This window comes from Wyeomyia smithii, chromosome 2 (genome assembly GCF_029784165.1).
Source record: "Wyeomyia smithii strain HCP4-BCI-WySm-NY-G18 chromosome 2, ASM2978416v1, whole genome shotgun sequence".
Lineage (NCBI taxonomy): Eukaryota > Metazoa > Arthropoda > Insecta > Diptera > Culicidae > Wyeomyia > Wyeomyia smithii.
In genome coordinates this window covers 125,413,023-125,429,359 of record NC_073695.1, presented here as the reverse complement: position 1 = coordinate 125,429,359, position 16,337 = coordinate 125,413,023, and the positions used below count along the sequence as shown (strand labels likewise).

The window sequence follows — 16,337 nt, the reverse complement described above, 5'->3', positions numbered from 1 at the left end:
ACGAACAAATCATGCTGAAAATGTTGAATTATTCCGACATAATTGATATAAATGGACAGCACTGCAGTGGTTACCTAGGTGACCATATTTGCACGTAAACAACTACAGCGGATATCTAGGTAACCTACTACGACGGGCTGTGGCTACAGTCATTCATGATAATGTGATTCATTCATGATTAACAGTGCATTGCAGTGTGATGAATATGGGGGCGTCGTTAGATAAATAATTGAGCAGTGATTTAAGTTTTATGATGGATATGGAAGCGTTGTGCAAAATGGTTTGTTTTACAAAATTAAGGATAAATCTAGCTAAATTTACTAAAGATACAATACTGAACGATTCTATAAGAGCACGTAAGCGTATTTTGTTTATTTGTTCAATGATTTCATGAAAATATGTTGTTTAATCAGTGCATTCTTCGTGAATATCGGCTTGATGAGATGAATAATGGAGCAGTTCCCCTATGCATACAAAATAAATAATTGAAATCCCTGATCAATTTTAATATGAGGTAACTAACGGAACCCAAATTATCCGTACACTGTTATGAATAGATATTTTGCTGCGTGATAAAAATGATCAAATTTTTCAACATCAGACGAGCGGACGTTCTCAGTGACAGATGCTACGCTGGATTCTGGGAGCACCAATACATCGCCTGGAACTCTGGTTCATTGACATTCGTTCACATGAACACTCGGGTCTAGCCCAACTCTGGCCATCATCTCGAGAAACCACATATGACAATCAGTGCATAAAATGTACGAGGTAATCAGGTATTTAAAAAAAAAATAAAAAAACAAACTTTTTCGGGTTCGGGTCGGGTACGGGTATTTCAAACAAACCCGACTTCGGGTTCGGGTCGGGTACGGGTTTGAAAATTCTCGATGAGTCGGATAACAAATTTCCCATACCCGACCATCTCTGGTATGTATGGATAGTAATAGCACATGGTTGGATAGCCTTTGCGTGTGTATAGATAGTTGTATCGGATGTATGGATAGGAATAGCTTGTGTATGGATAGTTTTAGCATGTGTGTGTAAAAAACTATAGCTACTGCGTGTGTATGATTAGTTTTAACCTAAGACAAGACGTGACAGCTGGTCACCGTTACATTCAACCAATTTGAACCGGCTGCTGATTGGCTGAATTCGATAACGCAATCGTCACGTAGAAAATACAACGAGGTTACTTTTCACTGTAAAGCAGTGATGCTTGAGAGTTATAATTTAGCTATTATAATTGTTCATAAATAATGATGCAAAAGTATGCAAGGTACATGATATTAACGAGTAATGTATTTCACTGTTATAACTTTAAAAATGCATTGATTAATCGTTAAAAGAAAAAATTTGGGTACCAAGAAACTTAGGAAGAAAAAATTTGATAATAGAAGTACGCTTTATTGAACATAAAATAATAAATAAAAATTGAGTATTATTCGCCTATATATTGCAATTTTAATTTGTTTTATTTTCATTGACCTGCAAAAGTTGTTAAAAATAATCATTCTGGCATCAAAAAAATTTCGACGGGGATGACGGCCGTTACGAAAAGAAAAATAAGAAGCCTGCTGTCGCGTCTTGTCTTAGGTCTTAACGTGTGTATAGATAGTTATAGCATGTGTGTGGATAACTATAGCGAGTGTTTATCGAAGATTATTATTGTCATTAAAAATATTAAAACGTTTTAACGAACACAGTTGTAAATTTGAATTTACAGCAGCGATTTTAACTTCTTCAGCCAGCCTTTATCCATCGAGGAAAAATTACTGTCTATGAATGATCAACACTTATTTACTAGAAATTTCAATTAGATCAAAACAGGTTCTTTTGAGTATCATAAATTATTGGTAAGAGTTGCAAGTTTTCTCAATGAGCATTCATTAAATTTTCGTTTTTGTTTCTCGGTGCGCGGTTTTGATTTCGTTTCTCGCACACAAAGAAAGAAACAAACTTGTCGCTATCGTGAAAAATAAAAAAACAATTAGAAATGCTCTAAATCACAATTGAAGAAGTTAAGATATTTTCCTGTCACTCGCCAAAACCTTGATAACAACTACCGAAAAACGTGTAATTGAGCTCTCGCTATATTAAGTTATTGAAATAAACTTTTTTTTTGTTTAAATACATGAAGTTATATGCTGGGCTGGAGCTAACCTAGCATGAGTTTTATCGATTTATTGTCAAACAATTTTTAAATTTAAAATTTTCGTATTATTAATCGTTCTGGGCTTCAATTTCAGATAGTTTCGTTAAGTTTACTTTTTGCTTAGATAAGAAAAATTTTACCAATTCGCTCAATTAAATGATTGTCTCGGTAGTGCAGCTACGAACAAAAGTTTGATTCGAATATGTATGAAATGACAGCGATTAAATAAAATATATCCATTCTTTTAGTATATATTATTATTTATAACGTTTTAACATCTCATTCAGAAATGCACTGTTAGATAAAATTGCAGCAAATACTAGAGTTACAATTCTCTCTATTATTTGTTTTAATGGAATATAAGAATACCGTAGTCCAACGTCATGCGGTCGTGTCTTGAATACCACCCTCCTACTTTTTTGGAAAAAGTTTTATTGTTCTAAGATGCCGTGAACATTAAAGAGGTTAAAAATCATTTTTTTAAATTTCCTCATTAATAACAACCAGTCCATTAGTTGTTTGCTAAATGGATATATTTTTTGTCTCTATATAATGTCTTACATAGGTGGAACCATCTTAATCATCATGTAACTGCGAGCTTTTGAGAGTGTGCGAGTGTAGGTTACAATGAGCATAAGTATATGGTTATTACATTTATTCCATTTTTAAAATAAAGTTGCAAACATGCAGTATTTAAATGTTCTTAATGATAACAGTATCCTGTGACTACAGAAACAAATAATAAAATTTAGATACAAAAGAACCAGGCTGGGAACACGGAAAGCACGGGAGGTTAGAATTAATACGGCCAACGAGATGAGCAAAATATAAGCATAATTAGCAATTGAATCTATTTATTGATCTATTTTCATTGAAATTTCAATCATCATTCAAAAAGTAATAGGTGTGTTCGAGAGATGTACTAGTATTTGTGCATTTTATTTTATTTTTATATATAATGTTGACCACGCAATGTAGCAAAAAAGCGGAAATGTTCTCAACATTCGATTTCCATTAATTCATTACAGTAGTATTTGTTGAAACCCAAATTGGGTATGTACTGGTAGCACGTTAGTTGCTGTTGAACATTGAATCTGTATGTCACTAAGAATTATGCAAGAGATATTACTTTCTATGATGACTGGTTCAACCATACCAATCCGGCATTACCATTTTGTAGTAAAACCAGTTTCTAACCTCGCCGTTCACATGAGAGCGGCAACTAGTTTGTGCTCTCCGATCCAGCCTCAAATGCGCAAATTGCCACAACACAAATAAGAATTATTCATTAATTCGAATGATTAAAGTTATATACTTACACCACTTCCTTAGGAATGCACTGGATAGCTTAGCGCATAATCGATTACTTCGGCCGTACATTTTGTCGTTTGACCGTAAGTGCAACTTTGCCTTAACTATTGTAACTAACAGGATTTAGAATGAAAATCCTCGTTTCGTCGGCTACATTCAGCAGGGTGTTCACTTTTCACATACGAGTATCTACTTTCAAAACACATCTTTACAAGTATATTCAACAATACGTCGCCATGCAAAGATACGATACATTCATATATTATGACTATTTAAAGATTAGTTCGTGCGCTCACAGTTGGTTTTAATTGCTTGCTGCAGACTTTACTATGTACGACCTTTATTTTAATGATAGTAAGTTTACTAGACAGTAATTGTATACTTTGGGTTACATACACTCGAGGTGTTTGGTATCGTTATTTCATCATGTTCTTGAGGACTTATTAAACAGAACATTATCTTAACGGTATGATTGAATAGATTTTATTCAGGAACATTATCAGAAGTGAAAAAAATTAAATAGTTAACAAACATTCACACTACTGTAGAGTCGAGATTGCAGTTTTGTTAATCGTTAGCTAGTATAGGATAAAATGAGTTCTTTGTACAAGAATATTGGTTTGCTTTATGTCTGAAAGCACAGTTGTCTTGCATTTTGAGTTTCGATGTCAATAACTGAAAATAAAGTCGGTGGAAATAAAAAGGAATCAAACTCACAAATGGAATTTATTTTACGTAGTAGGGTAAGGAACGGCTTAAGCAGTAGCGCCTATTTTAATCAGTCGAAAAAAACAGGCCTCAAACTCCTGCATTTTGATCAACATCGACAATTTCAATGATGGAAACAAAAACTTTGATTGTCTAGCTGTCTTACGAATATAAGAAATACCGTTAATCACAAAGAAATCTGTGAACAATTGCAATTCAAACAAATCGACCTATATTGCAGCCATTCAGGAGCCACTTCGGGTGCTAAAAAAAACGTCTGCAAAACAGATAACTGCTTAAAATAGGTTCGGGGTGATTGGAATAGTGTCCCTCGACTGGTAACTTTGATTGATGATTGTTAAAGTTTGCTTACTTAGTTTTACAATCTGAAAACAAGTTCTGACAGACAAAACGATAGAGAACAGATTGATATACTTCTGTTTGAGTTTCACCCAACACGTTTCGAGTATTTCGTCTGAAACACAGGCGGTTCCCAAAGATGCTTAGAATATGTTCCCTACCCTACGTATCATCCGCGTAAAAAGCTACTTAATGTATTATTCGGAGTCCATTCAAAATGAATAATAAAAATCGTTTTTTTTTTTTTTATTCTCGTTTATTTTCCGTCGGTCTAGTTCCGCCATTGTTGTGGCCAATCACCGACGCCCAGGGAGGCGACCCCACACCCAGGACCCTAACTCACGACCCGTTTATTAACGGACCGGCGCCAACGGCTTTACTTCCTCATGCGATGGAAGGCGTGATCCCAGAGATTTTTCGCCTCAGAAAATCTCCCGGTGTCGGCTAGGATTGAATCTAGACCAGTTGGGTTGGTTGTGAGTGGATCACGCCACCTCACAACCATCGACACCTATGTCGGCGGTGGGATTCGAACCCAGGCGTCGAGCGTGGTTGACGGAGACGTTACCAACCACACTAGGCCCTCGCTAATAATAAAAATCGTATCGTCGTGGAAAACTAATGCTACGATCAACTTCAGAGCGATGAAACAATATTGTCTCATTATGACAAGAGCAGGTGGTTCATCGCATTCGAGGATCAATTTATTCTGCACTAAAAAAACCCAAATCAATCAACCTAGCGGTGAGACCCAGCCTTTCTTATTCGAACTTATTATTTGTTAAAATAGAATTACACAAATTTGAATGAAAATTTCTGCTGGATTTATTTTCCACTTTAAATAACGAATTTCTGGTAACCAACAGCACAACTACACTACCCGTCATCATTTTGGAATCGCTTTACTGAGAATTGCAACACCCAGTTTGAATATTGCAACACCCCGAAAAGTTGTGCATCACTGGTTATGGGTAGATTTATGTAACTCTATCTTTTGATTCTGGAAACCTAGAGAGTTGTGGTCTTCAGCAAAGTTGCTCAGGAGGTCAAGGGCTTGTAACTGGCGGACAGTATAGTGCGGAATTCAGCCGCTACGCAGCGCTAGTGTGCATGTAGTTTTGTGCTTTTCGAATTCAGTTCAGCTAAATAATCCCATCATTTATAGAGTTGCGATTTTCAGCAAAGTTACTCAGAAGATCAAGGGTTTCTGGTTGGCCAATAGATTAGTTCAGAATTTTTCTTCAATGTGCTGCTAGTATGCATAAAGTTTTTAGTGTTTTCAACTTACTCTATTTTAAACTCTGTTTAGATAGTTGCAATATTCAGTGACTCAGTAACTCTTTTTATTTACGCAAATCTATAAGCACTGATTATTTACACTTGACGAAGTGAAACCATTTCGAATGTTGACAGTTTCACAGTTTCACACAATACGTAAGCTTGTGTGTGTTTATTCTAAAGAAGTGCTTTTATTTGAATAGGTTGCAACATGTAGCATGCGACTGTGTTGATATGTTGACAGTTTGATCACCAACATTCAGAACCCGTTTTACAATGGGGAAAATTTAGGATATCGCTACTAAATTGATTACCTCGGCTGCAAACAGATGAAGTAGACATGTCTCTAATCCGATGTTGAAGGATTTGAACACCACAAAGGGCATATCGTATTACTTTCCGCTGCAAACGGAACACGCAACGCCGTCGGCTTACATGCAAGCCTGACTTGACTAGCATGACTTCAGTACATGGCGCGCTCGAGAAAGCGCGTGTAAACCTCATCCAACGAGCAGATACCCGAAAAGTTTACCCGAAGTCAAAAACACTCGCCCTGGTGGTTGCCGAAGTCGTCGAAGTCATGTTTCAATTAGAACACTGGGTGTTTATGAATTGTAATGGAAGTAAAATCGATGGAATAGTTTGGAACACACATGCGGCATTATACTGTATTTCGACATGCTTGACCGCAACTTACTGGGTAGTAATAATCGCGCGATAAGTTAAAGTCTAGATACGAAGAACTGCATGCAGTATAACGCCGCATAGCGGGGAAATTCAGTTATAAATTGTCTACTATGTAGAAGCCTTTAGTCTCCTGAACAAGTTTGCTGAACACCGCAACTTTCTAGATTGTCAAAAACACGAGATATCCGCCTATTCCAGGTGATGCTAAACTTTTCGGAAGGTGTTGCGATATTCAAACTGGGTGTTGCAATACGCAGTAAAGCGATTTCAAACTTATGACGAGTAGTGTGTAACGAACATTCAAAACCTAACATTAACACACATATCAGCATACATTACATTAACACTTACACATGCAAATACCATGAAATACATATGTTTCAAATACATCACGCGAAAAATCCACTGCCGACTTATTCTATTGCTCACCCCTAACTACACACACTGCTGTGCAGGCGTTGTTAATGCGACTGAAAGGAATGTCTCATCACACGCTGATAACTCTTATAGACCTGTGTGATCGAGACCAAAGCCAGTCTGAGCAGGTTTGCCAGATCTACGGATTTATCCGTAGATCTACGGATTTGTTCACTTCTACGGAAAAACATTTATATGGGAAATCCGTAGAAAAGAGGGGAAATCGGGGGAAATCCGTAGAAATCCGTAGAATCTATGGATTTTAACGAAATAGTTCTGGCGACGCTGAGTCTGCGTCATGCCTACGAGTGCGACACAACAACGGAAGGTGGTCCGTAGGGCTAAATTTTTTAGAATTAATTTCTATCTTTAACAACGGCTTTTACCCATTAACATCCAAGATCATTGAAGGCAGACAGTGTGTGCAGCCGGGGAAGAGAAAAATAAGCGAACTGAAAATATGATACAGATTTGGAAAAATATAACGCATCCAGACGGGACTTGAACCCGCAGTCTTCCTGACTACTTCACTGGTGGCCGGAATACATCCAAAAATGGCCAAATTCGGCCTGATCTGGTTATAGTACAACATCAAATTTGAAAAATTTTGAGGCCACATATTTTGATCGTTGTTATAGTCTAAAACAGTCTCCGGGCTACGTTTCTATCAAAAACTTTTAAACCACATGTTTAAACATTATGAAGTTCATTGGTTATGAGTTTTAAAGACAAGTTTATTTGGTCATTTGAATCCAACTATGTTCAGATCGGTTGTGTCGTGAAAATCGGTCCAACCATTCTGAAAAAATTGAGTGAGCTTAAGCAATCTTTGGAACATGTTTCTTTTCAAAACGTGACTTTCTTCTTGTATACATATCCTTTATACATAATTTTTAAAAAATTGATTCAGCTTATTCTAAGAAAAATGAGTATGTTTCAAAGCCTCCGGAACACGTTTCATTTAAAAACTTTTGAACCACATGTTAAATCATTAGTTAAGGATTTTAAAGACAGCCCGTTCATTTGGCACCAGTTTTGTTTAAATTGGTTGTGTAGTTTCTGAGATAATGAAATTTCGTGATTTTCACATTTTGAAACGCGGTGCCTAAACTAAAAATCCGATTGCAAAAGAGTGTTATGAGGCCACTAGAGCTCTCATTTTCAACTAATTTCGTGAAAACCGGTCTAACCGTTTCTGATAAAAATGGGTGAGCTTAAGCAGTCTTTGGTATATGCTTTACTTTTATAACGTGATTTGACCTTTCTATAAATAACTGCCAAATTACAATTAAATTCAATTGCAACCTATGAGACTAGACCTTTCATTCGAGACTAATTTTGTGAAAATCGGTCCCGCCATCTCTGAGAAAAAAGAGTGAGTTTAAACAGCCTCTGGAAAACATTTCTTTACATAACTTTTCAACCATATGTTTAATCATTATGAAATTTATAAGTTAAGTGTTTTGGAGATAGACCGTTCATTTGACAACATTCTGTTAAAATCGGTTGTGTTGTTTCTGAGATTTTAATATTTCGTGATTGTTATATTTCGATACATAACCTCTAAACTAAAAATCTGATTACAATGAAATTCAATAGCAACCTATGGGGCAACTAGACCTTTCATTTGCCATTAATTTCATGAAAATCGGTCCAGCCATCTCTGAGAAAAGTGAGTGAGGATAAAAAGTTGCACATACACACACACGCACACACATATACACACATACATACAGAAAATGCTCAGCTCGTCGATCTGAGTCGAGTTATATACGACTTTGGAGCTTTTTTAGTTTTTGCAGTGATTGCTATACCTTTCTAGGAGAAAGGCAAAAACATTAAAATGATCGAACAAAAAAAATTGTTTTGCAGTTCTATTATCTAGAACATTAATGCAAATTGCAAACTCACCAGGAATCACTCATTTTTTGTAATCGGTGATTTGAACGCTACTCACCGATCATGGAATAATTATCTAAGTAATTTCATAAATGTACCTGACCCATAACACTGTGCTACAGCGATTTAGAACTTCTGAAGTGACCGAGTGTGGGTTGTAGATCTTGTTGAGTGTAACATTCGCTCATACTAGAAATTTTCCAAACACCCTCAAAATCTGAAGTTATGGTCATAATACGGTTTTTTGGACCTCAGTGCATACAATTTTTTTTTAACTCAGTCATTTCTCAACCGATTTTCAATATTGAGGCAGTTTTGGAAAGTATCGAACAGAGCTTTCAAAACATCTACTAGTTTGTACCAATATTACTAAAACATGTTGAGTTATTTGAGTTTAAATATAATTTTTTAGTTTTTTTCACGCAATTTTTCAATTAAATTTGAAACTTGCCACCTGTTTTTGTGAGAAAGATACTACAAATACACTAAATTTCTGAAATAATATTCAATGACGAAACAAACAGAAGTGGTTTTGTGAAAATCGGTGAATATTTGACTGAGTTATATATTTTTTAAGAAAACCAGAATTTTTCGCTTCTATCCCACAATTATTTCGCGGTGCTACAAATGGTTTCACCACACAACAACTTCTGAAGTGACCTAGTGTGGGTTGTAGATCTTGTTGAGTGTAACATTCGCTCATACTAGAAATTTTCCAAATATCTCCAAAATCTGAAGTTATGGTCAAAATACGGTTTTTTGGACCTCAGGGCATACATTATTTTAACTCAGTCATTTCTCAACCGATTTTCAATATTTAGGCAGTTTTAGAAAGAAGATGAACAGAGCTTTCAAAACATTTACAGGTTTTACTAATATCACTAAAACATGTTGAGTAGAGTTTAAATATAATTTTTTTAGACTTTTACATGCTATTTTTCAACATAACTTGAAATTTGTCACCTATTTTTGTGAGAAAGATACTACAAATGCATTAAAATTTTGAAACAATATTCAATGGCGAATCAAACAAAAGTGGTTTTGTGAAAATCGGTGAATATTTGGCTGAGTTATAAGTTTTTTGAGAAAACCAGATTTTTTGGCATCTAACGCACAATTGTTTCACGGTGCTACAAATGGTAAAAAATTCAACAGCTTTTGATGTGACCTAGTGTGGGTAATAGCTCTAGTCAAGTGTTAATAGCGCGCATACTTAAAGTTTCAAATACCCCTAAAATTTGAAGTTATGATCAAAACCCAGTTCTTAGTCCTCCAGTCCAACCAGTAGATGTTTTGAAAGCTCTGTTTATCTTCTTCCCAAAACTGCCTAAATATTGAAAATCGGTTGAAAAATGACTGAGTTAAAAAAAATGTATGCCCTGAGGTTCAAAAAACCGTATTTTGACCATAACTTCAGATTTTGAGGGTGTTTGGAAAATTTCTAGTATGAGCGAATGTTACACTCAACAAGATCTACAACCTACACTAGGTCACTTCAGAAGTTCTTGTGTTTTTTCACCATTTGTAGCACCACGAAATAATTGTGGGATAGAAGCCAAAAATTCTGGCTTTCTTATAAAATATATAACTCAGCCAAATATTCACCGATTTTCACAAAACCACTTTTGTTTGTTCGTCATTGAATATTATTTCAGAAATTTAGTGTATTTGTAGTATCTTTCTCACAAAAACAGGTGGCAAATTTCAAATTAAATTGAAAAATTGCGTGAAAAAACTAAAAAATTATATTTAAACTCAAATAACTCAACATGTTTTAGTGATATTAGTACAAACTAGTAGATGTTTTGAAAGCTCTGTTCGATACTTTCCAAAACTGCCTCAATATTGAAAATCGGTTGAGAAATGACTGAGTTAAAAAAAATTGTATGCACTGAGATCCAAAAAACCGTATTTTGACCATAACTTCAGATTTTGGGGGTGTTTGGAAAATTTCTAGTATGAGCGAATGTTACACTCAACAAGACCTACAACCTACACTAGGTGGCTCCAGAAGTTTTGCATTTTTTTTGACGTAGGACTACGTCTTTGTTTTCTATACTAGATTACACTTTGTGAAAATGAAAATGAAACTGGCAAATGTTGCGTCAGATTTCAAACGGTTATAGCAAGCGAACGACTTAATGCATCTTAGTCATTTATATGTCGGTGGATAGATAAAATATGTAACAATTTTTTGATATTATGTTCAACATTGTTGCTTTACTGCTTAATGGTGGAAAAAGGTGAAAAGTTCCCAGGTCAAGCTTTCCCATACATTTCCCTCGTTATTGGCTTGCTTCCCAAGCACAGATAACAATAACATGGACGAAATAAATTTCACTGCCTACATATTTTGACTCAACAAAGTGTTTTGGTTTGTTTGTCTTTGTCTAAGCTGCGTGGCCACGCTTTAATGGTAAAAATCTACGCTGAACTCGATACAAAAGACTGCGTGAGGAAAATTCAGCTTCAGTTTAGTTTGTTCCACAATAGCGAGTGCGGTGCAGTTGTTAAAGCTTCGCGACATTGAAAAACGAGAGCTGCATACGAGTCAACTTCCAGGCACCGCGGATCATGTTACCTTTATTCTGCACACGGCAGCAACAGTTACCATCGTACACTGCAGAATATTTTGCTGGCACAGCTGCTGGAGGGCACAGCGGAGAGCAAATTTTATACGCGGCCAACAAAATAATCGATGCTACCGGTGGTGGTGTGATCATCAGCATTCTGTAGCATACATTTCGAGCTGAAGATTATGAAGTCGGTCCTTTTCAGAACTATTAAATGATGAAGATTAGAGTTATGAGAATTTTCACAACTACTACTAGTGTGAAATGTTCATCTATTTCTAAATAATCATTTTTACAATAACGACCAGAACGCACCAAAGATAAACGGTAGTGTTGCCTATGAATAGTTTATCACAACAAGACATAACCCTCATTTTAAGAATTTTCACTGCTAAATTGAGTGATTTTCCGGTTTAATTGTATGTTTGTGCCCACTCGAACACCGTTATCAGTCAAACATAAGAAACGAAAATTAGTTAATCTAAGAACCAGAGTGATTTTCGCATCGGGAAAGCGAAAACTTTCTTTTGATGCTTATGAAAATCACTCAGTAGTATCGAAGGTGTTTTGGTTTGTTCCTCTTTCTCGAAGCTACGTAGCCACGCCTTAATTGCAAAAATCTGCTCTGAACTCTATACAAAAGACTGCGTGTAGAAAATTCAGCTTCAGTTTAGTTTGTTACACATAAGCGAGAGCAGTGCAGCTGTTAAAGGTACGCGACATTGAGAAACGAGAGCTGCATACGAGTCAACTTCCAGGCACTTGAAAAAAAATAAACGGTAGTGTTACCTATGAACAGTTTAGCGCAGCATATAATAATATTTAGTTTAGCATATGTAATATATTTAGTCCTACGTCACCATTTCATACAACCCCTAGGGCTGTATACCTTGTAGTATTTTCATTTGTAGCACAGTGTAATTGTAGAAGCACTGTAATTGGAGATAAAATAGTATAATATCCTAAAGAATCATGAAAACGACTGAAGATGAAATCGAAAAAGCACTGTATACTATTTTATCTGCAATTTCAATGCTTCCACATTTATGAGTGCCTCACAAAACTGAGCAATTTTCATTAGCAGTATTATTTTTTAAAACGGAGTTGTAACATTATTTATACAGTTAAAGTGATTTAAATATGTAAACGTCACTGAAAATAATAACCTTGCTCGGAACATTAAGCAAAGTGCACTAATGTTATTAAATTGGTGCACAATTGTGGGTCAGTTCATACATATTTTGACTATTCTTGTTACTTTTCACTTTAATGATAAATTTGACGATTTTATAAACTAAATGATCTTGAATACCAAAGTAATATTTTTCTTCTCAACCGATTTTTACACATCAGTTGCAGTGAAATGAATTGCTGATCGAAAATATACATCAGAACACAGATAAAGACAGTAGGTGGTTGATTATTTTTTCGATTTCTTATTTATTTTTGAACATTCAGACAATACGTTCTTCTGTAAGAAGCTCTACGATTGATTGGGTATTAACAGATCAAAGTCATGTATGGAGTTAATTAACCACAAATGCTAATTTTAACTTTTCCAATTAAAATGAATTCTCTAAACTCTATTAAACCTTTACGAAGCTGAATTTGTCAATTTTTTTAAACGAAAATTCAGACTTTTTCCTAGTAGCCTTTCCTTGAAAACTATTCTTCTATTTTCAATACCATACCGCAATAAGATGCATAGGCGTTCAGAAACAAAACACGTGAAACATGTTGTACATGAATAGGTTTGTTTAAAGAATTAACTTTTATTTATTTTTTTTAACCCGTTATATCTCATTCTTTACCGATGTAATAGAACTGTTGTTCATAAAAAACACTTCGAAAAATTTAGAATAAAAATCTGATCTAATTATCACTTTAGATTCACTGGTGCGAAATATTCGAAGCTGTGCCAATGCTAGCAACTCTGACATAAATCGCTACGATTAGCTCTTTCTATAGTTAGCAATTAATTTAATTAATTTATTTATTTCCCTTTTCTTAAAAACTAAGTTTATATCCCTACGAATGATAAGGCAAGGTTTTTTTTTAAAAAATACCGTTTTTTGTCTTCTTTTGCATCGAAAAAATAATTATGTTATCTAAACCAAATCCATTCGATATTTTTCGAAAAATAATTTTGAGATGATCAAGATTGAGGTTTCGCCACGCGTATGATCGGGGAGGTCGAATTCGTTAAAAATCTGTTCACGTGGTAACATGTCTTAAATTGTCATAATTGTTCGGTTATAATCAACCAATCCTAACGAAATATTAATATTTACTCTCTAGCTCCATTTTATTATATATATATATATATATATATATATATATATATATATATATATATATATATATATATATATATATATATATATATGTATATATATATATATATATATATATATATATATATATATATATATATATATATATATATATATATATATATATATATATATATATATATATATATATATATATATATATATATATATATATCCTAGACTACCTAGAACACTCAGCACAGCTCAAGAATATATTTTTTTTCGGACTGCTTAAACACATCCATGGTAGACATCGAGGAACACGAGTGCAGTATGATTTTGTGTCAGGCGTCTACTATTGCAATGTTAGCAAATTACATCAGCAGATAGCATTTAGTGGATCGTTTAAGTTTTGTTAGAGACTCTGTGATGAACGAAACATCATTACAAAAATTTCATTTCCACACAAAATTTCATTTGCACACTTTTTGCGAAACGAGAGAGATTAACAGCTACTGAAACAGTTTAGTTGTTGATTATTCGAAGATAAACCTGTTTCTATCACGACTAAAATTTAGTAAAAATGCCAAGGGCAACGGGTTTGATGAACTTTGTCAATCTTTTGATGTATTTGAAATTGTAATACGAGCATACCAATGAATGAGAATAAAATTTCAAACTTAATTTTTGAAGTACCTATTTTACAATTCATGGAATACATAAAAATACGCTTCCAATACTTTGGTGATATTGACTCCACTTATTTAGTAACGGTAGTAGAAAATCTTACATTTCATAGTTAGAATTGAAGACTATAGATAACTATACGCTTCGTGAATGTTAGACCTTGACCTTGCAAAGTTGGTATTTGTAGTTTCAATCATCTAGCAAAATATTTTTGTTCAAGCAAGCCAATTTCAGGAAGTGGAACTTCACGATGAAAATTTCTAAACAATACTGTACAAAATGTTTTAATGTTTTCATAATAAGGCTACAACAAATTTCCGATGGCTATTTGGAGCTACTTTCGCGCAACATCATTTTGAAATCTTTATAAGATTTGCCAATATGAAACATTAGAGCATATCATAACGACTGTATCTAGTATCCATGCAAAGCATCGTGGTAGCATACCGAATCGAAAAGAGTGTGTTCAATTACGGTGCATTTTATTTTCTAGTAATTAAATCTGGGTTAGCAGAGCATATCAGCGCTAGTTTTCATACAGAAACCGCATAAAAGGCAGTTGCCTTTAGTACAGGCGCATTGCTTTATAAACTTCATTATCAGCTTTCGAAAAGATGAGTTGGAACGTTTATGCTTGTTGTAAGTCTAACAGTTACATTTACTAATAATAATAATAGCAATAATGATAATAATAATTAATAACAATATGGAGGTATTGTAGTAGTTCTACATTATGAAGGGTGAGTTAGCATAATGGGTAAATAAATAATTTGTCATTATGTATTTTGTAGTATGTAGAGATGTGTTTGTATACCACAAATTTATAGTTCCGCATGAAAATAAATTATTCATGAATTAAATAGTAATACTGACTTTATAATTGTTTTAACAATAGCCGAATGAAAAGCGCTGTCGTGTGATTTGTATAGGTATGTTCAACTTACATTTCGCCTGATATAATTTGATTCTATAAATTAAATCACATTAACAAAGCAAATCAACTTTTATCACTTCGTGTAAGATTTTACCAACCTAGAAAATTTGTATGTAAAAGATGTTCATATAACAAATTTCTTTGATTCATCAAGTTGAAAGATCGGAGTAAAAACTCTGGATTAAAAAATCAATCAGAGAAAGGAATAGTAGTTTATAAGTAATGACATAATAAATTGATATCAAAGGTAACCTGCGACCAAAACCTATCACGGTCGTTTTGATAGCTACTTAGTAGATAAGTCTGTACCTATAACAATAATCTCAGCAAGCGTAGAATGTACAGTTAAAAACGTCAAGGTAGTACAAAGAACTTTGCATTGCAAGCCACGAACAAGTGTTTCGCTTGATTCTTGTTATGTGCAAGCACGCTGTCTGTACAGTTCTGTTTGCGGAAGCCCTTTCACGGACGCAAAATAATTCGTGCTCGGTTTACAAGGTTTCGCGAAATATTTTGGTTTTCTTGTTTTCATAGTTATTTCAAGCAAAACTGGAATGGATAAGATGTTATAACGAAAGTCAACGTTCGCAAATTTTGACTACAATTACTTCTAAATGGTTGCAAATAAATACAGTAACACTTGCATCGATATTCCACCAGCTAATTTTCCTAAATAAATAACATTGTGTGTACATATCAGAGATTACAGTGCTTAATACCGGACAACCAATTAGCATACGTCAAGGAAATATCAAGCCAACTCAAGTTCGTTGCTTACATTCGCATTGAAGTTATTTCAATCCCCTCCCGTGTGCTGTCGACATTCGTTTATAGTCACTGGCTAGTGTTGAACGGACTTTGCACCCCGGTCTGAAAAATACATCTAGCATTACCTCAAGATACAGTGAACTTTTTCATATTATAGTTTAACGAGTTGAACTTAGTACATTGAGAAGGTCGACAGCAAGGATGAAAGATACAATTTAACTTGTTGTATATGTGATATCCTAACTTGTTTTAGTTTCACCAATGTTTCCGAGCTGAACATATGAGTG

At 34.5% G+C, this 16,337-nt stretch overlaps 2 protein-coding genes across 2 annotated transcripts in view; both read right to left on the bottom strand.

Annotated features, from left to right (window-relative positions):
* Positions 1-4,010, bottom strand: part of LOC129725617 (scavenger receptor class B member 1) — a 53,283-nt gene extending 49,273 nt beyond the window's left edge. Inside the window, exon 1 of the mRNA XM_055681654.1 lies at positions 3,475-4,010. Coding sequence (XP_055537629.1) covers positions 3,475-3,535 — 61 coding nt within the window. The 5' untranslated portion in view covers positions 3,536-4,010. The remainder of the gene's footprint in view (positions 1-3,474) is intronic.
* LOC129725616 (scavenger receptor class B member 1) overlaps positions 1-16,337 on the bottom strand; it is a 253,463-nt gene that overhangs the window by 165,603 nt on the left and 71,523 nt on the right. The window lies entirely within an intron of this gene.